The sequence below is a fragment of the Oppia nitens genome, unplaced genomic scaffold, assembly GCF_028296485.1.
Source record: "Oppia nitens isolate AA-2021 unplaced genomic scaffold, nextdenovo-longstitch-racon4-pilon3 scaffold22_pilon_pilon_pilon, whole genome shotgun sequence".
NCBI classification, from domain to species: domain Eukaryota; kingdom Metazoa; phylum Arthropoda; class Arachnida; order Sarcoptiformes; family Oppiidae; genus Oppia; species Oppia nitens.
In genome coordinates, this window is record NW_026533202.1 from 652,501 (window position 1) to 677,244 (window position 24,744).

Here is a 24,744-nt window from a genome sequence, read left to right on the forward strand (position 1 = left end):
TCTCTTATATTATTATTATTATTATTATATTATAAAATGTGTGGAAAATAGTTGTGTTGAATAATAACAAAAAAAAAAGTGTAATCATATTTGAGAGGCCTCTCTCTCTCTCTCTCTCTCTYTCTYTCTYTAGAAGTGATGATCTAATTCTTCATACAAGTCGTGGTGTGAATTGTATTATAATTGTCAGACACCACACATACCATCCTCGAGATATAGAGAGAGAGACCATATAGTAGTAGTAGTAGTGGTGGGGAACTGTATATTCACGATAACTGTAGGTTTTTTTTGAAGCATTTAGTTGTTAGATATAAAATATGTTAAAAATGTGTTTTTTTAAACAAACCAAAATAAAGATATTATTATTAATACACACCTATTGATTCACAACTTAAAAGCTATTAATAGTTAACAAACAAACAAACAAACATATTATCAATAGTTTATAAACAATTATTTATTTAATTTTTTTTGCAAATCACTGGATATTATAGTGTTAGTCACAAAAAAAATAATAATATTAATAAATAAAAAATAAGTCATTGCTTTTCAAAAAAATGATAATAAATGAAAACATAATTCAATTATAATAACTTTATTTCTATACTATACAACAATATACTGTACTTATATATATATATATATATATATATATATATATATATATAGTTAATGTACTAATTTATTATTAAATATTTATATACAGTATATATATATATATATAAATTTATATTTAATATATATTTACAATCCATTATTATTTTTACATTATTATTATTAATTTATTTAGTACACCAATATGCCAGCCATAAGTTATATATTACAAACATATATTACAATTTTAATAATAATAATAATACTTTTTTTCTTAAGAATAATGAGTAATAAAATAATTTATTGGGAAATTATTATTATTATTATTATGTATTATTGTTACTATAGTTGTTGGCATTGAATTAAGCAGTCAATTGTGAAAAATATTAAAATAAAAAAAAATTAAATAATAATAATAATAAGTTGTTTTACATGAATATAACATTAGTGTCTCTCAAATATAGAGATATAGAGATAGAAAGTTAGAAATTGTTATAATAATAAAAACTAATAAAAAACTTTTTTATTGAAATCAATATTTAAAATATTGTTGTTTTTTATTGTTGTTGTTGTTGTAGTAGTTTTGTATGTTTTTTTTGTTGGTATGTACTATATATATATATATTATTTATATGTTAGTATTATTATTCAATTTATTGTTTAATAAAATTGAGTTTTTTTTTTAAAAAAAAAACATGTATAAAGTGATTGTAATGGTAATAAAATCATAAACTTTTATAATATATAATATAAAATGCAAGGATATTATTGAATATTATATTGAATTGTTATTATAAATATTTAAAAGTTCAATATATTCAATATATATAAATTTTTTAATGGTATCTATAAATAACTATATATTTTCATTCACTATTATTATTATTATTTTTCACTTTGAAATAACAATTCAATAAAAATTTTATGCAAATTTTTTTCGTGTTTTTTTCTCTCTAAATAAATTAGTTTTGTATATATATATACATTATTTGATGTAAAATAACAACAAAAATAAAAGATAATATTATATTTTACGTGAATATTATTTTCAATTATTATTATTATTTAAAAAATTTGTTTTTTTCTTGTTTAGCGATTATTGATCTAAATTATCAATAAAAAAATATTGATTAAAAAATGTTTTAAAAAATAAAAAAATGATTTTTTTTGCTTCATCATTATTGTTTAAAAAGTTTTTATTTATTTATCCATAAAATATAACATTATATATAATAATAATAATAATTACACAACACTTTGATAATAGTAATAATATTTATAATAATAATAATAATATTTTAAAGAAATAATAGTTATTAGAAAATAAGTTTTACATCAAATAATTAGTTTTTTTGAGTTTACATTACATTTTTATATTGTTAAAGGTTTCAAATGTAATAATAATAATAATATTATTATTATTATATAATAAACTATTGTTGTTAAACATTAAGAGCATACACTAAAAGCTTGTTTTTCAATTAATTTCAATATTTATTGTGTATTACATGATATATATATATTATATATATATATTTCAAATAATGAAAATACATTTTTTTAAACAAATAAATTATATAATCACTATAATGTTACGATTGGTTATAATATTATTATTATTTTTAAAAATAACAATCAGATATATAAATTTATATTTATATATATATATATACCATACAGTATTTATTTTAACAAAAAAATAATAATAATCACTATATATATATATACCTTAAATATATATTATATAAATTGTTTTTTTTTTAAATAATTATTTTAAGATATGTCTCTTTTTTTAATAAATATTATATTTTATTATATTTCCATACAATATCTAATATTAAACTCAAACACTAAACAATTATTTCATTGTCCTATTGATTATTACAAAGATATAATCTATATTTATAAATATAAATTATATTATTATTATTATTATTATTATTATTAATAATAATAACTATAAAACTTATATTTTATTTTATTAGTTTTTATATATCATATTATTGATATCTATATATATATATATATAAACTCAATAGACTTATATAATATAAAATATTTTTAAAACACAAAACAAATGTTATATTTATGATATTAATATCATATAATATAATAATATATTGAGTATTATAGTATTATTGTACTGTATTTTTTATAACATTTTTTACTTATATATTTCAAAAAACAATTATTTATGCACAAAACAACAAACAATTATCTATCAATTAAAAAGATATTATGTTATGTAATATAGTAATAATAATTATTATTTTTAAAAAAAATGTAGTTTATAATTATAATATTAAAATGTAGAAAAACTAAATAATTAGGTTTTTATCATTATTATTATTATTAAATATTATCTAAAGTAATAATAATAATATACTAACTAAACAATTTATTTTTAATTTCACTTTATATCATAATTATTATTATTAATAATATTATAAAATAAAAAATTAAAATATCGATCAATTTATTATTATTATTATGCCATTTATAATTATGATAATTTTATATAAATTTATATATATATATATATATATAATTTAAATATGTTATATTGATATATCAATATTTGTTTTATAGCAAGCAATGCTGTTATTATTATTATCAATAATAATAATTAATTTCATTATATTAATATGTGTGCAAAATAGTAATTATTTTTTTTTTAATATTTATATAAATAAATATATTTTTGTTGTTTTGATTGATAATTAATATTATAAATAAAATAAATATATTAATTAGTTTAGGGAAATAATAATAATAATAATCTATATTTTGTGTGCTAATCTTATATATAATAATCATAATATTATACTTAATATATACCCATTTATTAATACAACAAAAAAACGTGTTATTCATATATATATATAGAGGTATATACTGTATGTTTTTTTATAAATAAATTTATTTGTATCCACAATGATATCCAATATAATTTATATACATATTATATATATATATATATAATTTTTTGTTATATTTTTTTAAATGATTTTTTTTTTGATATATTATTTCATCATTAAGTCTCAGAAAAAAAAACTCAGTCATTAAGTGCACGCAAAGTATTTTAAACTATATTAAACAACAATACATGAAAAAAATATTTAATATAATATAATTTAATCTCATCTCTGATTTTTTTCCCAACAATTACTAAATATAATATATAAATATATAATATACTGCTGTTATAATAACACACATTTATATCTCCATTATAATAATAATAATAATAATAAAAATGTATATCATTTAACAAATCGACACATTTTGTTGTTTTGTTATTTGTATTTAAATGCTAAAAGTTTTATATTATATATACTGTATATAAATGTTAATATATATTAAAAAAATAAAATAAAAATTTAAATCATAATCTGATTTCTGATTTATTTTTTACATTTCTCTCACTTGATTTATACTGTACTTAACAAATATAACGGTATTTTAAATAATTTTTTTTGTGGGTTTTAAAAAAAAAAATAAAATAAATATCAAACAAAATAAATAATTGATATCATATTTTTCATATACATATATAAAGTATATATATATATGTGTATATCAAGTATAATCTATATCAGTATTTAATACTAACAAAAATAATAATAATAATAAATTTTATATAAAAAAACACACTTTACTTTAGATAATATATATATATATATTACTATAAGTATCTATCGATAACATACAGTATAATACTCGCCCTTTTTTACTAAAAGCCATACCTTTTTATTATTATTATTATTATTTTGTACATAATTTATTAGTTATTTTTTTCGTTAAAAAATAAATATATATAATATTTTTAAAAAAAAATGTGTATTTTTTGTTGTTTGTTAAATTAAATAATAATCTTTAATTTAAACAAAAAAATGTATGTTAAGTATTATAAGAAATAATCTGATAATAATTTTTCAATACTAATAATACTAATATCACTCACAGTTTGTTATTATTATTATTATTATTATTATTTTGGTTGATTAAAATATAAAATACAGATCTAATCACTTGTGTGTTATATATATATATACATATATTTAAAAAATTATATATATATATATACAGTATTTATATATTTGATACATATTTTCCTATATATATATATATATATATACTGTTAAATACCCTCTTTTTTTAAATATAAATGACTGCCTCTTATATTGTATTAATATTTTTTTTAGTAATTTTTTTTGTTGTTGGATAACAATCCCGTACTCTATATATATACTATATATATATATATATATATATAAACTATATATAAATAGTATACTATTTATACATCTACTGTATCGCAAACTTTTTTTTAATCTTATTTTTTTTTTTTTGAATTATCACATATGTTTGAAACTGGGTTTATCCAATCGGCTACCTGGGCGCCGAAATACCGGTGCCAACAACGATGATGATGATGGTGATGATGATCGCTTAAACCTATGGTTCAACATTAGGCTAAGCTGTTCGGGTCTATAGACGCCGACGGTGCCGCCGGTGCCACCGCTGCGGGCCAACAGTGTGGCCAACGAATAGATTTTATTGGCCTCCTGGGCCTCGTCATCGTAAACTGATCGGTCAATGTTTGAGCCGACTATACGGCCCCATTCCCCATTCGGTCCCATCATTATCGGGCCATTATTTTCTAGACCACCACCACTGCCCCCGAAAAACCGTTTGCGTCGCATACCCGCGTACAGCGAATAAGGGGAACGGTATCTATACGAACGTCTGATCCTCTGATAGCGGTTAATGTTGTTGTTGTTGGGCCACGAATAGGGTATCACCGGTATTGACGACAACCCGCTGCTTCCGCTGCTGCTGCCGTAGCTATTGTATCGGTTGGCGGCGGCGGCGGCGGCAACGGCAGCAATATCTTCACCGGAATCATCGTTATCTGTATCGGTTGCGGCGGCGGCCATAGCCGGCGGTAATGTTTGGCCATTTTCGATGGCCTCCATCAGCGGCAATAGGCTATCGTAGTATTGTTTCAGTTTATTCAAATCAATCATCTGACTGTCCAGATCGTAGGGATTACTGTTTCTATTGCTATTCAATAGGTAACTGAGCGCCAAATCGTTCAGCTCTTTATCATTGGTGACCAAACTGTTTGGTCTGCCGCCACCACCATCGCCGCCGCCGTCGACATCATTGAACAGATCCATGTTGTCATCATCGTTGTCGTCGTCGTCATCATCACTGTTGTTGTTATCCACAATAACATTACCGCCGCCGATGCTATTGTTGTCCTGAGCCAGTATTGAGGCCAACAAATCATCGTAATTGTTGGCTATGAATGTGTTTCTCTTGTATCTCATCAGCGATGATGATGTTGACGATGACCGCCGCTGGCGTCTCAAGTCAAACAAGTCGTCCAAATTTGTATGCAACTGATTAGTATTGGTGGTCATCAACGGTGACGGGAACGACCTCTTGGATCTATGGGCTGCTTCTGTATCTTCAGCTACAGTACTACTTGTACTACCGGTGCCGTTGATAGCACGGGTTGTCATTGTTTTGTTAGCAGTTGTTAAGCTATCGGTTATATCTTTTTTATTAATAAATAAAAAAATTAATTTAAACCAAAAAATAGCATTTAATAATAATAATAATAGTAGAAAATTATTAATTATTTATTTAAATTCAATCAATCAATATATATACTGTAATTATTTTTATTATTAAATTATTTTTTTGTTAATATATAATTTTATCATCAAATATGTCTATTTGATATTTTAATGTATATATATATATATATATTACTGTGGCAAATATATTTCAAGACAAATTGTAATATGAAAACTTAATAGATTTTTCTGCATTCGGTTTAATAATTAAAAATTATTTTTTTATGGTATTAAATAGTAGAGATATTCATTATTATTGTTAATTTATAAAAATATTTTATAGTATAATAATTAAAGTTTTATAATGCTACAAAATTAGTAACCTCTATTTTTAGAATTGTATAATTTATAAAATCTAAGAAAAACTATTAATCCTGATAAAATAATAAAAGTATTTTTATTTTATTAGATTTCTGACAATTAAAGAATTATTTATGAAAAATTACAAAAAAAATACAATTTATACTTATTTCTAAAAAACGAATATAAATTTTAAAATGTTTTTGTTATTTATTAAAATTGGATTATTCTAATAAATTTTTTAAAATGATTAAATATTATATTATGTTGCCTGCTTTTAAGAAAATAATAAAATAATTTTTTATTATTGACGAAAATACCAAACATTATTAAAAATTAAAATTGTGCTATTTTGGAAGACAAATTTAGACCTAATTTTAGATAAAATTATTTATTAAAAATTGTAAGCATTTGATAAACTTACTGATTTTTACTAAAAAATAAACATCAAATATTACTCTTTAAAATTAATATTTTTTTGTTTAAATTTATTTTTATTTTAAACATAAAAATATCAAAAAAGATTACTGTTTTAAAATGTCATCTATCAAATATTTTTGTAAATAATTCCGAAAACTTTTTAGACAAAGATATTAAACTACTATTATTTTGATAAGTGATAATCATAGAAAATATGTACATTAAAACAAAAATATAAAACATTCTAATATTCGAATTATTTTAGAAAAACTTAGTACAAAGATTCTGTCTCGAAATTTATTAGCCACAGTAATATAATTATCTAATTAAAATATTATTAATTTAATTGGAAACAATATAATAATAATAACCTATATAAGTTACTGAGAAAATAAATAAATTATAATTTATACTATTAATAGTTTAATTATATAATTTAATTAATTTCAAATATAGTAATAAAACAAACAATTTATTTATTTATATAACTTATTACTTATAAATGTTATTATGATATATGAAAATGTTAAAGGTTTTAATTAAATAATCAAAATTAAATAAAATAATTTTTTTTTGTGTTTATGTCATCCACTATATACTGTACTAACCCAACAAAAAAAATAATAATCTAATTAATCAAATAAAAATCATTTATACAGTATTAACGCTTACATAAACTATTATATAATACATATCTATCTAACTGTATATAAAGTTTTTAATTAGCAATTAATTAATTAATTAGTGGAGACATATATATATATATATAGAGTCAAAAAAATGATTATATATTTTTGTTGCTGTTTTTTCTCTCTCATATAAATTATATAATAATTTAAATAAATATTTTTTTAATTACTTTTAGCTGATGTTGTTGTAGTAGTGGTGGTTAGTGTAGGCGTCGCCAAACTGGCGATGATCTGATTATTATCATTATTATCAATATTATTATCATTGATAATAGTTGGTCTCAGTTTGTCTACTAGTTGAACCATACCATCATCATCACCACCATTGGTTGGTTTGGCGGCACTACCGGTGCTCTCATTACTATTAATAGCATTACTACTACTACTACTAGTAGTAGTAGTGGTAGTATTGTCTGATGTCATCAAAGTGGTCGTGACTGTAGCTCCTGTTGTTTTAGCGATGATAATACCATTGTTGATGTTATCCATTAGCATATGATTATGAATATCCTGCTGCTGCTGCTGCTGCGGATCAGCTAATCCACTGTCATTATTGTTGATGTCATTGTTGACGATTTCCCCAATGATTTCCTGTCCATTAGACCAATCATTAGTGATATTATTATCGATGGATATATTGTTTGTTTGTTGAAGACTATTGCTATCAGTAGTAGTATTAGTATTATTGTCGCCTATTATCTGATCCGATAGTGATCTTGAAGATGACGACGACAACGATGTTGTAGCTGTTGTTGTGGTAATGTTTGGCACATCTGATGATTGATTGAAAAATAATTATAATTAATATAATTTTTGTTATCAAATATTTTAGACATAAAAAAATTATTATTTCGTTTTGAAGAAAAAATTATGATATTATTTGTATAGAAATAATTTTGTTTACCTAAAAATAAAAATTAAAGAAATATATATATATATATATAAAGTTTTATTATTATTATTATCTATAATTTTTATATTTCAATTATTGACTTTAATTTTACAATACAAATATTTATTCAATACATAATTTTTATTTGGAAAAAAATCACATTAAAATTATATAAATATATATATACTTAAAAAAATATGTTACACAAAAAATATAGTTTTCAATCAATCAATGATAATATATATATATATATAAACCATAATCCAATAAATCATTTATTTTATCTTTTTTATTTTTTTTGTCGCCATTGCCCACACATAATAAAAAATAGTTTATTTATTATTATTATATTATAAGTAATAATATTATTTTTATGTGAAGTTTCAAGTGAAAAATACTGTATATTTTTTTATTATATAATGTATATATGTTTTTATAGAGAAAAATATATATATATATATATATAGTCTATAAATATAGACTAATAAAAAATATATCACCAAAAATAATAATAATAATGATAAAAAAGTTTATTACCAAAGAAAATAAATACAACAAAAAAATTTAATGTGTTTTTCATAAAAATAATTTTCAGTTTTTTTAAGACCTACGCTAAAAAATTTTACTTTTTTTTGTTAATAATTTTGTTTTATCGATTAATTTTATTTTATTTGTATAATAATAATAATAATAATAATAATAATGATAACGATAACGATAATAATATTAATCAATACAATAATATCTACACAAAAAATAATAGATAAATAATTTATTGTCTATAACTAATTTTTTTTTATAAAATTAATTATTATATATTTCATTCAAAATTCTATAATTTAAATAAATAAAAAATTAATATAAATTTATTGTCTCTAAACTAAACTAAAATAACAATTAATTTATATTTTAATTTAATATAAATTTTATTTTTTTATATAAAATAATAGTTTCTCTTTAGTTTATTTTTATATATCTTTTATAAAATTTTTAATATTATTTATAGTATAAAATACATTAACTATTAATAAATGTTATCTACAGTATTAAAAGTGCAATTAATTTAATGTATATATTGTTTTTCTTATATATAAATAATTAATTAAATCATTTAATCAACACTTAATAAATAAATTATTTTTAATTAATTATTAATACAATAAAATTATTTATTAATTAAATTACAAACAACATAGTTGTCGACAAATTATTGACTAAATTTATATACAGTATATAACATTATATTTATATTATATATTATAATATATTTAATTCATATCACATCACAAACATAGTTGTTGTCATTAAATTAGAAAATTAATTAAATGTGAATTCATTAAAATAAAATAAAATAAAATAAAAATTAATTTAATTTAATTTTCAAAAATACATTGACATTTGGCTAATATTTTTTTTTATTTTATTTAAGATTTTCTAATATAAATTTTTTATTAACTTTTAATAGTGAAAAATAATTAAATTAATAATATAATTGAAATTGAATCAGTAGTAGTAGTAATGGTATATAATTAAAAAAAATTGATTAATAAAACAAATAAAATATCAAATAAAACAAAAACAAACAAATATCAAGTTTTAATGTATTGGGAAAAAACTAAATGATAAAACTTTTTATTTTATTGTAAAAAATATCTATTTTGACTAAAAATATTATATATCTATCTATATATCTATTAGTTTTATTTGTTTGGATTGACATAATATTTTTTGACAATTTTTCAGTATATAATATGTTATTTGATATACCGGTATATAATTCATGCATATTTTGTGTATTATTGATTGTTTTGTGAAAAAAATGATTTATTTCAAAATATATATATATATTTATATATATATATTAATATAAACTATTTTCAATGTAATAGTTATTGCTATCAATAAACAAAATAAAAATTGATTCAAAACAAAGTGATTGAAGTTTTTTTTAGTTTTTTTATTGACATTTAAAGTCTGAACTATTATAGAAAAATCTTATATAAAATTTTATAAATAAAAATAAATATATATATATATATATTGAAAAAATAATATATTATATAAAATATTAGTATAAAGATTAATATGATATGTTTGTCAAAATATTTTTGTATATAAAGTTATATATAAATATATATAAATTTTTATATTTCAAATGTATTCATTCATGTATTAAAAAAATAAATCTACAGTTTAATGATTTCATTTATAACTGTATATAATATTAAGTTAAAAATGTCTAACCTTTATTGAAAAATATATATAATAATATTACTGTATATATTAAATCAATATAATGGTATAAATTTAAATAAAATATATGTTTAGTTAGTACTAAAATAGTAACACTAATAGTATCATTACTTTATGTATACAGTATATGTTTACTATTATTATTATTATTATTATTATACATTTATGATAAATTAAAATATTATTTAAATGTTTTTATAATAATAATATTAATAATAATACATTTTATTTTAATGATGTTATTACAGTATTTATTAACAGTATTATTAAATATAGTATTTATTTATTTTTAAAAAATAGATTAATTTCTGATATAAATATGTTTTTATTTTATTTTCTAAAAAGTTTACTAAATTTATATACACTCTCTTAATATCGGCTTAAATATCAAACAATATATTTTTTTTTAAAAATAATTTTGTATTAAAAAAATATTATCGTTTTTTTAATCCATCGATTTCAACAATAGATAAATTTATTTATTTATTTTTGTTTTGTTTTTAAGATAATAACTACAAAAATATTTTGTTACATTAAATATTAATTTTAATAAACAATTGTTAGCGCATAATATACAGTATACTGTATAAAATAATAATAATAATAATTAAAAAAAATTAATTAATCTTATTTTAAAATCAATTTATATTTATTAAAAAAACAATAATATTATATACAGTATATATATTTTTTAAGTAGTTTAATGAAAAAAAAATGTTTAATGATTATGAAATTCACGTTTAGATTTATTTTATCATTATTTTTGGTTTAATTTATATATTTTGCATATAATTTTACTTTTATAAAAAAAATCTAGAAAATTATATCAAAAAAAGCAATTATTTTCGTTTACTGTTTTTATTATTTTCAGTATATACAGTATATCATATAATAAAATAAATTAACAAACAAACAAAAAATCTACTGTATATAAAATGTTTTTTTTAACTATATTATCAAATATAAAATAGGGAAAACATAAAATTTTTATACATGTATTATAAATTTTATTATTTCATTAAATTTTGTTAGTTGTCTATATAAAGTATAAGTATATATATATATATATATATATATATATACATAAAACTGTGTAAATATCTATCTAAATGTTGGATAAAAAATTAGTGTATATACTGTATATATATATATATATATATATATATATATATATATATATATATATATATTTAATAGATATATTGTGTGCTAATAAAAAATTACCCAAAAAAATAAATCAACTAAAAATATTTTATTATTTAAATATATGGATATATATATATAACACTTTTAATAAAAGTATAGTAAGATATAGTGAAAAATATTAATTGATTTTTTTTTGCAGTAAACACTTCACATAACTCATATATACAGGGCTTTACTTGTTTTTGTAGTTTTATTATTATTATTATTATTATTATTATTACTTTTTAGTAAATATATTATTTTCAAATATAAAAACCCATTTAATCAACAACAAAAAAAAAATTATGTTGAGTACTATATTTATATTATATACTACTTAAGTACAAGTAGTATAAATTTTATATAATAATAACGGTATATATAATAGAAATGACTTTTTTTTTATAAAAAAAACATTTTATAATTTATTTAAATTTTTCAAAATTTTATTCAAATAGAGGTAAATGTGAATGTGTTGTTCAAAATATATATATATATATATATATATTTGTAGTAATAATACAGTAATAATATATATATAATTATGTGCATTATTACTATATTATTATTATTATTAGTTTGAATTATTTAAAAATCTATTTGTATTTTAAAATTTTAAAATACAAATCAATAGTAATATAGTTTCGACAAATATATTTGAAACAGATTTGAAAATCTTTTGTCAAAAAAAATAATTCAAACTATTTGTTATTGTTTTGTGTGTTTGTATCTAAAACTGTGCAAATATTTTTCTTGAGACTTAAATATACTGTATATTCAATATATATATATATATAATATTGTATTTTTATAAAAGGCTTTATTTTACAATATTTTTGTCAAATAAAATGATAAATTTTTTTATGTGTTATCTAAATCATGACGTTAACAGACACAATGTATATACTATTATATCATATATATATATATATATAAATTTGTTTAATAAGTAATTTTTTGTTTCTATTGAAATCATTTTAATTTAAAAACATATTTTCAACAACAAAAAAGTCTAAATATATATATATAATAAATTGTATATAAGATTCAATATGATATATAATATCATATACAGTATATACTGTATGTATGATATACAATATGTTTGTCGGATTTAATCAAAAAAATGATTTTTGTTGTGTGTGTGTGTTATTGAAAAATCACATTTTTTTAAAATGTAAAAAGATTTAATTTCAATTTTTTTCCCGGATTATAATAATTGTTAAAATATTTTTTCCACGAAATCTATTACTAGTATTATTATTATTATTATTATTATTATTATTATTATTATTATTATTATTATTATTAGTATTTAATCTTTTAATTCATATTCGTTTAATATGTTGTATTATCATATATTCAATAAACTATAAGTACTGTAATAATAATAATATCATTGAAATATAATTAGGTATCATATTTATATGTTGTTAAATGATTATAAATATATGACAACACAATGCATTTAAATCCAATAGTTTATATTATATATATTATATATATAAGTTTTAATGGAAAAGTTATCTCTACTTTTCAAAAAAAAATCAAAAACATAAATAAATAATCAGTTTAGACATTGGGAACCTTGAAAATAACATATATATATAATCATTAAATACCCCCAAAAAAATTCACTAAAATTTTTTTATGTTTTCTATTATATAAACATATCTAATAAAATACATTAACAAACAAACCAACAAAAAAAAATACCGATGCATTCAATGTTAATATAAATACTAAACAATTTTTGTTTTTTAATCATAAATGAAAATATAAAATAGTTATTATTTTCAAACAACTATTATACAGAATTATATATAACTATATATATATATATATATATATATATATATATACCTTATGTTGATATATATAAATTTAATAATATATATATCTTTTTAATATATCTAAATCTAATAAATAAATAATAAATATATGTTTTTACTTAAGGAATAGTTAGAGCAATACTAGAAATTTGTTTTTTGTTGCCAACTTTTAGTCAGTTTTATTACTACTACACTATAGTATTAATAAAAATTTAAATATATTATAATACAACAACCAAAAAATAAATAATAAATATATAAAATAAAATAAAATAATAAATTTGCCATTGCCATGAATTTTTCATTATCAATATTAAATGGATACTATAAAGTAATAATAATAATAAATCGATACTATTATACAGTATATTGTATTGTATATTACATTATCTCTCTGTTATATATAAATTTATATATTATTTAATGCCGAAAACGGCTTGTATTTGATTAGTAAGAGAGTGAGTGAGTGAGTGAGTGAGTGAGAGAGAGAGAGAGAGAGAGAGAGAGAGATAGATAGATAGATAGATAGAKAGAGAGAGAGAGAGAGAGAGAGAGAGAGAGAGAGAGAGAGAGAGAGACATTATTTAGCAAACAAACACATAATTTGTTAAAAATTTTCTGTATGTGTGTGTGTTATGTATCCAAAAAAATCCTTTCAATTATATATTATTAGTATATATATATATTCAATACATATATATATTCAATATATATATATAGTATATATACACTACATTCATATACTAATATATTAAGTAAAGTTTGATAATATATATAAAAAAAATAAATTTTTAATTTTCTAAATCTTTTTTTTGTTGTTGTAAACTAAACCTTTACAACAACAAAAAACTAACATTGAATTCCAGGATAAGTACATATAAGTACAGTCTATATATCAGTATTAACGTAAATGTACTGTAACTTTATAAGTAGGCTAATATATATAGGATAGTATAGTATATCAATCGTACCGACAAATACAGTATATATATATATACTGTACTGTACTTACAAATAAACTACATAAGCTTAATATGTGTATATAGTTTAGTATCATTAACTTTTATATTTTACATACCTGTCTGTAGTAGTGTGATATCAGTGCCTCTAATTGGTTTGACATTAGTAGTAGTAGTAGTAGTTGTGGGGGTAGTAATGGTTGTTAACAACTTGTCATCCGATGATAAAAATCTGGTGCTTTGTTGTTGCTGTTGTTGGTTAGGGATTATGACCGTCGATGCTGGCGATGTCAGTATCGGTGTCGGTATCAATAGTTTACGGTTGACTACTATACGCGATATAGTTGTGTTAACTGATGAACACAACAGTAGACTAAATAATAAAATATTATAATAGGATCTCTGTTTCGAAACCATGACTTGAATTTTTTGGTGATTTTTTGTTTGTTTGTTTGTTTGATTTGTTTGGTAATAAAGTTTACATTTTATTGTAGACTAGACTTTAGTAGTAGTAGTAGTTTTTAGGTATTATTTTTTTATGTGGAAATATTTTCAGTTGAGTTTTTTGAGACCAAAAATATATATTAAAAAACAAAATAAGAGTAAATTTTAGGAATTATTTGTTTTAATTTAATTATTTTTTTTAAAAATAAAGTTTTCATATATATATATAATATTTAAATATATATTAATATATAGATAGTTAAGTGATATTCTATAATATTTTTTAAGATATATTATTTTCCTATTAATATATATATTTTTTTAAAATTTAATTTTGAATATAGTTTTCTTTAATATTACTTATACATTACATTTTATATTAAATTTATATTACATTAAGTAATTTATTTTTTGCAAATTGAAATTCCTTCCCAACTGATTTCATTTTATTTTATCATTTTATTATTAACTATTTTATATTGAAAAACATATATAAATAAAATCAAAATTGAAATACTTAATATATATCTATATATTTATTTTAAATTTAATTAAAATAAATTTCGAAATTTCAATTCAACTAATAGCCAATATATATATATATTTAATATAATAATATTATTATAGAAATTTAAATTTATATACTGTATATATATATGCACTTTATTATAAATTATATAATATTAGCTTTATATTGCTTAATACATATATGTACAGTATATTATTTATTTATTAATAAAATACTGTATAAATGTGAATTCAAATCAAAATCAAATATATATATATATATATCTAAATCTCAATAAATATTTAATATAATAAATTAGAAACTAATTAACTTTTAATAAACTATTAGAGAGAGAGAGAGAGAGAGAGACTAATTTTGAGATAATATATTCAATAAATATATCTAAATAGTCTAATGAATATTCATTAAAATCACTATTGCGTGTATATTATTAACATTGTATTATTAATATAAAACATAAATAATATATAWATATATATATATATATATTATAAATAATTATTGTATTAGACTATTGTGACAATAACAATATGCAGAAACAAATTTATAAATGATTTATAAAGTTAATACAAAGTATTAGTGTATTAATAATATAATTCAAACAAAACAATTTAATGTAAATATTGTTTTCAACTAAAATAAATTAAGTAAACATTAATTATTAGAGTTTCTACTTATGGTATTAAACATATATATAATATTACTGAATAATATATATATATATTATTGTATAGTATATAATGTCATAATACATTATATAAAACAATTGTTTTAATCAACTTATATATATATATATATATAATAAATAATCGTAACAATATAAAAAAATAAATAAAAGTATTATATATATATAAAAGTAATTTCAAACAATAAATATATGATTATTATTTAAGAGACTAAACAGTATATATATATATATATTTAGAAAATTTTATATAAAACACAATTCAATTAAACTAATTAAATAAAACAACAACAAAAATTTAGGGTTTTTTTTAAGAAACTTTTCTAACTATCATAAAAAACCAAACAAACAAAAAACATTATTAAAGATAATAAAAACAAATAAATTATATTAAATTTATTGTTATTTTTTTCTGCGGACTATTTGGAAGATTCATTAAGCCGTTCATCTCTCTCTCTCTCTCTCTCTCTCTCTCTCTCTCTCTCTCTCTCTCTCTCTCTTTCTTTCTTATATATTATATGATATAAAATATATAAGATATGATACAAATAAATGGACACCAAAAATATGTCACCGAGTCTTAGACAATACATAAATCATTTTATTTTGTTTGGTGTGATAGCAATAAAAACTTTTATAATACTATATATAATACTTGTGTCCATTTTTATTATTATTATTATTATATAATATTATTGATATTTATTTGTTATTTTCGATATATCTGAATGAATGACATATATATTAAATAATATATTTCATAACTTTTTTTTTATTTTCTAACTGTATATTTTTAGTGACATTATGATTGAATAATAATAATAATAATAATAATAATAATAATAATAATAATAATAATAATTTGAATGTTTGAAACCTAAAAATGTTAATATTGTGCTAAACTGACCATTAAAACTATATATACATAAATATATATTGATTTTAATACATTTATTTAATATTGAATATTTGCATATAATATTTATACAGTTAAATGTGTTCAAATATATACTGTATATACTGTATATAAATTTAATGTTATATTATTGAAACATACATTATTGAATAGCAGCATATTTTTTAGTTAATTAAAATTATATATATATATTGTATAAGTACTGTATAATTACTGTTTAAAAATAATATTATTGAAATTAATTAGCATATATATAAATTTATATATATATATATATATATAATTTTATGGCAATATACTAGACTAATGTAGACTAGTATTGTGAATAATAAAATAAATAAATGAATGAATAATAATAATACTAAATAATTATAATTATAGTTTCAATTTATATTTTTCTCAATATGAATATATTTAAATAAACATATTTAAATATATTATTTTTATTTTAAACAAAAATAATTAATATAAATATAATATACAACTAACTATGAATATAGCGTTAATGAGCCACTAAATTGCATACATCCGTCAAACAAACAAAAAAAAATAAATAAATAAAATAAAAACATTTTTTTAATGTTATTTTTTATGCAAACAAAAATTCATATCTAAATAATATTATATAGAATTAATTGAAATAATTATTTTCTATTTTTAGTAAAAATATAATCAAAAAATAAATTCTTGATAAATAAAAAAACATATTAATAAAAATTAATTGCAATTTCTAAGATATATTAAGTAATATAAAAAATATAAAAATGTTTGTTGAGATGATTAAAAATAATTAATTATCATAATTAATTTTTCTAATCTTGTTTATTGTTATATATATATATATATATATATATATTGTATGTAAGTGTATACATAATTAACTACTAAACAATCTAGGACATTTATCATTTTTATTAATAATTACTATATTTTAATAATAATAGAAGTGATACTAACTAACTATATATACACTGTTTATAAAAAATTAATTTTTATCACTAAAATAAACACATCATATGTTAGTGTCAGAAAAATTTTGTTTTTTAATTATGGTATTAAAATTAATATTTTAATTATAAAAAAATAATAATAATAACATTTACTTACATTTTAACGATTCAGTGACCAGTATTATATAATTATTAGGTGTTTTAAGAGAAAATATTCAAATTTCTATATAAATAAAAAAAAATATTATTATTATTTAACTTTATATCTATATATATTCTGTATATATTTTTTGAATTATATATAAAATTCTGTGTGTTATCTATAGTAATATATATATATATACTGTATATATCTATATAATGGTAATACAAAATGTCTTTCCCAAACACAAACAACCAGAAAATGTTATCATAAATTCAATACATGTCACAGAATATTCTTATGGCTTTATTCTGTCACTGTTTATATATATATATATATAGACAGTATATAGAGTATAATTAACAGAATATTCTCGATAGGAATATATATACAGTATATATAGTATATATAACTATACTATTGGAGAGCCCGGCGCGCATGTATTTTTTTAATGGACAGTAAGCTATGTATATATAATATACCTGTGCTGTTGTTATAGGGAGAGGACTAGTAGGCGACGACAAATCAATCACAGAATTTTATTTATTATTATTATTTTTTTTGTTGGATATTATATTGCATTATAATATTATACAAAATAGTAGAGACATTTAAAATAATAGTCAATATTAAATGTCAAATATCATATAATTACATTAATACTTTTTTTATTTAAAAAAAATTATTTTAATATTCAAAACATTTATATATCTCACACATATATATACTGTATATATAAATTAATTTAATTAAAAAATATAGTAAATTTTGCAAAAACATCACTCAATTTTATGTACTGTATTATTGTATGTGTTATTATTTGAATAACATTATCAACAATTAAATTGTTGTTTTTTTTTAATGATATATCAATCAATTATATATTTAAAAAAAATCATTTGTTTTTATTAAAAAAAAAAATATGTATAACATATGTTCATATTAATTCATATTAATAAAAATTATGCTAATTATATATATAATAATCAATTAATGACATCAAACAAAAAAAAACAACAACAAAAAAACAAAATAAAAAATAATTTTTTTAATAAAAAACAAATTGGTTACCAATGCCTAACACAAAACACACATACAATAGTTATAAATGTATTAATATTAATGTATTATTTAAATTAAATCAATATCTATTAGCTCTCTCTCTCTCTCTCTCTCTCTCTCTCTCTCTCTCTCTCTCTACGCTTAACGACTCCAAACAGGTGCGGCCACGAGTGTCGACACGCGTTCAACGCGTATACATTCATCGGGATTGTCGGCACCGCCATAATAGTCGAACAGTTCATCTAAAGCTTTGTCTTCAATGCTAATCACGTCCAACGGTTTCAGTTGAAGTGCTCTAAGATTTTCCAATTGTCTCTCTTCTTCGCGTACAATGTCTACCATCGATATGGTCTGAATTTCGGGAAAGTTATTCATAAATAACTGTTGTTTAGTTGCAGTAGTGGTTGAGGAGACGGCAGCGGTGGTGGCGGCGGCGGCGACTGGCGAAGTGCCGGTTGACATACGTATCCATGGATTAAAGCCACTGTTACTGCTGCCGCCAGGTTTTGGCGGCGAAACGGCCATTTCGGCAAATGATTTCGGCGAATGATGATGAGTGGACTCACTTGAAAATGCCATATCGGCGGCGGCGGCAGTGGCTGTAGTCAGCTTTGACCAACTGTTTCGGTGCGAAGAACCACCGCTTTTCGGTGTCGTTGTCGGTATTGGTATCGGTTTTTGCCGAACAACTGTCGGCGACTTATTATTATTATTATTACCGATAGTTGAACTGTTAGGCAATGCATGTGTCCTATCAATGGGCGATAGTTTTGTCAGTTTTGTTTGTTCTTCTTTGATAATGTCGTCGAAACTCAATGGCATCGGTTTAGTTGCCGTCGACAGTGAACCCCATTTGATGGTTGGTTTTGGTTTGACCGACACCTCGTTGTTGTTGTCGCCGCTTTTGTTGGTGGTATTGGCGGACAACGAGTTGGTCCGAAATTCTGCAAGACTTACGGTTGTCTTGGATTTGGTTGAAAAAATGTTTTGATGTTTTGTCCCGTGATTTACGGTTTGTTTGGTTTGTTGTTCTTCAGTTCGTGTCATCGATTTCTTTATGAATTCGTTTTCTTCATTTTCTTTTGGCGAACTAACAACTGATAGTGATTTCGTTGATGTATTCAACTCTTCCGTATTATCGTTAATATCCGACGAACTGGATTCCAGTCGATGTCTTTGCGATGATGACGACGACGTCTTTGCTTTATTTCGTTTCAATTCGTGAGCTCTTTGTTTGGCCAATAGTGCTCGTCTTTCGTCGACATTTACGCGAAACTCTTCGACGTCGTCGTCGTTTTGGTGGTCAAACAGCGAATAGATTTCTTCAAACTGTTCGGCATTCGGTGCAGTCGAGTATCTATTGAAGCGCCGATTGCGCGGTCGAGTGATCTTTGAATTGACAATAAAACAAAACAAAAGACAATCAAATTGGTATCAAATATACAGTATTATCATCAAAAATATATATATATATATCAATAGTTACCATAGTTTGATAGCATTCAGTGAGATCAGCCATGGCTTCGTCGCTCAGGACATCCAGCGATTTATTGTCCATAAGTGTCGCCAAATTGACACAAATAAAGTCAAGTGAACACCTTTTCAATTGGTCGGCGCTGTAGATGTAGGACAACTCCAACAGTTCGCATGTATTCTTCAGTGTCAACAGGTTTACCAAAACATATTCGCAGTACGACTTGAGACCGGGAATCAGGTACTGGTCGGCAGTGACCAACACCTGGAATATAAAGTCGGGATCATCGATACGATCCAATTTCGATGATGACTCGTCCCGATAGACATAGTCGATGATTATGTCCATAATTCGGGACGACAGTGGCAACGACAGGGGCCGGTTGGCCGATGTTTCGATCCAACCCGAGCTCAACATACCCCTGAAATACTCCAGACGTGACATCAGAATACATTTGTGACACTTGTATTCAATGCCATCGGATGATTGGATGACAATATCAGTTAATTCGTCGTATTTGTTTCGGTCAAATGTCAACTTCGGTGGCCGACATTTATCGATTACTTTGACTTTGTTTTGGTCGACAATTTTGACGCCCGACTGCTTTAGCCACTGATACAGCCAATTGACGCCCAATCGTTTGGCCGATTCTTTTACCGAATTCAAAAACTCTTGGCCACTGTTGATGACATCCTTTTTATTTTTATTATTATTATTATTATTAGTCTTATTTGTATTCTTCTTATTCTTGTTATTATTATTATTATGGTTATTATCACCGCCACTGCTGGCCATGATGTCAGCCGCTGCCGGTGGTGGCAAACAAGCGATTTGGCGGCCGTTTTCAAACAAATCGTTTGAATTATAATAAATAAAACGAATTATCTGATCAAACGCATCAACCGATGATATAACGTTTGATTCAATAGTGATGACATTGGTGTCCGCATCGGCAGCGGCGGCGGCGGCCAATTTTCGGCGAAAATACTCGCAACGAGTGGCCAAAATAAATTTATGACAATAGTATTGTCTGTTACCAACTTTGACCACCAGATCGTGAATATTGTCGCTAACATCGCTAGTGTCGAACAAAAGTTTCATATCGGTTGTCAGCCGCGAATCGGGTTTGCTGGCCGTTTCGAGGACACCAATTTTCGGCGATGCCTGAAGTGCGGCAAAATTCTGGTTTTTGTTGTCGGTGAAAATGGCAACACATCGATGCAGATAACGTTGTTTACGGACTTTAATGGTGTGACACTCGTTACGGTCGACAAAAGTGACAAACGATTTGACCTGAAGTGCGTTTCCTTTGCCGCCGCCACCGCTGCCGGCGGACGAAGACTTTGTCATCGATTGAGGCGGCGGTGTTGTTGTTGTTGTTGTTGACGATAATGCCATCATCGACGGTGACGACGACAACACTGACTTATTTTTCGTGTCCGAGTTTTTTGTCGTTGATTTGCGATTCGCGACACTACCGAAAAATACTTCGCCATCTTTGGTAACAATACCGACTGCCGATGAACTGAGACTGATATGAGTGGCCGACAGTTCGCGACCATAGTTTAGTAGACATCGAACGAGTACGGGATCCGAGCCCTTCCAGAGATATAGTTTACGCATTTTTGTTAGTATCATAATCTGTAGTTCAACTTTGGATACATCGAGAATCGATGCCACGTCTGGCCGTTCGTCGAGATGGCCGCCAACTACACACAGTTGTTGTATATCCAGCTGTTTTGAGGCTACTTTGCGGCACTGATACTCGTGCAGTACATAGACGTCGCCGCGATTGGTCGCACAGACAATAGCACCGTCACTGGTCACTACGTGATCGAATCGGGTACCGCTGTCCTTGAAATCGAAAGCCGATACTTTGTGCGGTACGGTTTGCAAGCGTTCGCCACGGGGATGACCAATTTGGCCGACATTCAGGCCGAATGTAAACAGTTCGCCGCCAGTCGTGTAGAACAGCGAATGATAACGACCGGCTCCGACACCGATTATGGCGCCCATCTTGTAGTGGGCGCCCAATTTCAGTGTACGCATCGATATTATCTGCGGGGACAGTAGTTTTTCGGGTGCCGGTACTTGACCAAGCTGATGATACATATTGTTACCGCACGTATAGACATGACCGCTGGCATCGGAGCCGTGTTTGACCAGCAATACAAAATGATCTTGGCCAGAGGCCAGCGATTCGCAGCGTGCAGTCCGGTCGTTCGGGGCTATGGTCACCAGGCGGGGCGTAATCGACAAATCTTCCGATTCGAGTCCAAGTCGGCCGCCGTGTCCGTGACCGCAACTGTAGACTTTGCCGTCGTTGGTCAGAAACAGCGAATGAAATTTTCGTAGAACTGCATCGCGAATGTAGACGCCGTCCCGTTTGAAAGCGGTAACCATATCGGGCAGCGATCGCGACTGTTTGCTACTGTCGACACCCAGATTGAAGTTATCGTTGGCGCCCCAAACGTAACAGTCGCACGGCTCCCGTCGGGTATACTCGATCCACGGCGCCCGGTCCAGCATCAGTAGCTCCAGCGGACTATAGTGGTCACGATCGGTTAGCGTCAGACTGGCTCCGTAGTCGACCAGCAGTTTGGCGCAACCAATCTGGCCGTAATACAAGGCCCGATGCAGTGCCGTCCAGCCGGACTCGTAGTCTTTGCCGTCGAGATCGGCGCCACACTTGTCCACTAGCCATTCGCAAAACCGCAAGCAACCGCACGATGCGGCCGCGTGTAGGGCTGTCCGGCCAAACTTGTCGGCAATAACAGGAAAATTGTGGCAAACAGATCGACAATAGGTTTGCAATCGGTCGCCAGGTTCGGGACGGCCGGTAATAGCCGCTAACAGTTGGTCGGCGTGTTGGCCACTACGGCACCAAACTGTACACTCGGGTTCGCGGCTTACGGTGATGGCAGTGGTAGTGGTAGTCATTTTTCCCGCCGGGTGTGTGTGTGTGTGTGTGTGTAGTAATGGCCACAAAATTGAATTATCGGTAAATTAAATTATCGGTAATTATAGTATTAAATAACTAAAACTATTACTTAAAAAAAAATTAATAACTTTTTTTACAAAAATAAATAACTTTTTTATATCTAAAATACAAAACTTTTTTTTTTGTTAATAAATTATTATTGAAATCAATTGCCAATGAAAACGACTCCCGATTTTCGGGGGGGGGGGGGATGGGAGGGTGGGGGCGGAAAACGCGGGAGTCGTCTCCCGGCGCGCCTAAAACACTAGTCTAGTTGGCCATAATTGCGGTCGCAGACCTGTTAAACCAATTAAATTAAATTAATTATTAAATTATATGTCAAAAATAAATTACCGCGGTAATTAAAATTAATATATAAATAAAATTATCGGGTATTTATAAATACATACCGAAATTAATAGTGAATACAATTGAAGGTTAATAGTAGTGTAATATTGTTAGCAATAATAATACTAATTGATTGGCAAAACATATTATAATATCATATATTGTTTTAAATTTAATAATAATAATCAAAACGTTTTTGTTTAATGCAATCAATATGTGTGGACAAAGTGACACAGAAAAAAATCGCTACAAAAACGACAATCAATTTGTGATATTTTTTTTTTTTTAGTATTATTAATGATTTGTCTTTATTTTTATCATCACATAAGCGATAGTTTACTAACAAAACACACATATGTGTGACGTAATGGCAGTGTGTGTGTGTGTGCAGTGTTTGTATGTATCTATGTATATGTGCAGTGTATGTGTGTGTATGTATGTG

At 23.6% G+C, this 24,744-nt stretch overlaps 2 protein-coding genes across 2 annotated transcripts; both read right to left on the reverse strand.

The window, feature by feature from the left end:
• Positions 1 to 4,868: 4,868 nt before the first annotated feature.
• On the reverse strand, positions 4,869 to 18,504 carry LOC128953519 (putative uncharacterized protein DDB_G0282133). Its single transcript, XM_054299004.1, has 4 exons — positions 18,454 to 18,504; positions 14,892 to 15,272; positions 7,822 to 8,424; positions 4,869 to 6,160 (listed from the first exon to the last, which is right to left on the reverse strand). The coding sequence occupies exons 2-4, from the start codon at positions 15,187 to 15,189 to the stop codon at positions 4,953 to 4,955; spliced, it is 2,109 nt and encodes a 702-aa protein (XP_054154979.1). The 5' UTR covers positions 15,190 to 15,272; positions 18,454 to 18,504; the 3' UTR covers positions 4,869 to 4,952.
• Positions 18,505 to 19,518: 1,014 nt separating this feature from the next.
• LOC128953562 (inhibitor of Bruton tyrosine kinase-like) lies at positions 19,519 to 24,002 on the reverse strand. The gene is made up of 2 exons (XM_054299051.1): positions 20,987 to 24,002; positions 19,519 to 20,889 (listed from the first exon to the last, which is right to left on the reverse strand). Exons 1-2 carry the CDS (start codon positions 23,912 to 23,914, stop codon positions 19,642 to 19,644), a joined length of 4,176 nt encoding a protein of 1,391 aa, XP_054155026.1. The 5' UTR covers positions 23,915 to 24,002; the 3' UTR covers positions 19,519 to 19,641.
• Positions 24,003 to 24,744: the final 742 nt, after the last annotated feature.

What these genes read in the sequence shown, in the direction of transcription:
- LOC128953519 (XM_054299004.1), bottom strand. Translation starts at nt 15,189, where the DNA reads ATGGTTTCGAAACAGAGATCCTATTATAATATTTTATTATTTAGTCTA. An exon ending in TATCACACTACTACAGACAG is followed by an intron (nt 8,425 to 14,891) that starts GTATGTAAAATA and finishes ATCAATCATCAG; the next exon opens with ATGTGCCAAACATTACCACA. An exon ending in TACAACAACATCAGCTAAAA is followed by an intron (nt 6,161 to 7,821) that starts GTAATTAAAAAA and finishes TTAATAAAAAAG; the next exon opens with ATATAACCGATAGCTTAACA.
- LOC128953562 (XM_054299051.1), bottom strand. Translation starts at nt 23,914, where the DNA reads ATGACTACCACTACCACTGCCATCACCGTAAGCCGCGAACCCGAGTGT. An exon ending in CTGAATGCTATCAAACTATG is followed by an intron (nt 20,890 to 20,986) that starts GTAACTATTGAT and finishes GTCAATTCAAAG; the next exon opens with ATCACTCGACCGCGCAATCG.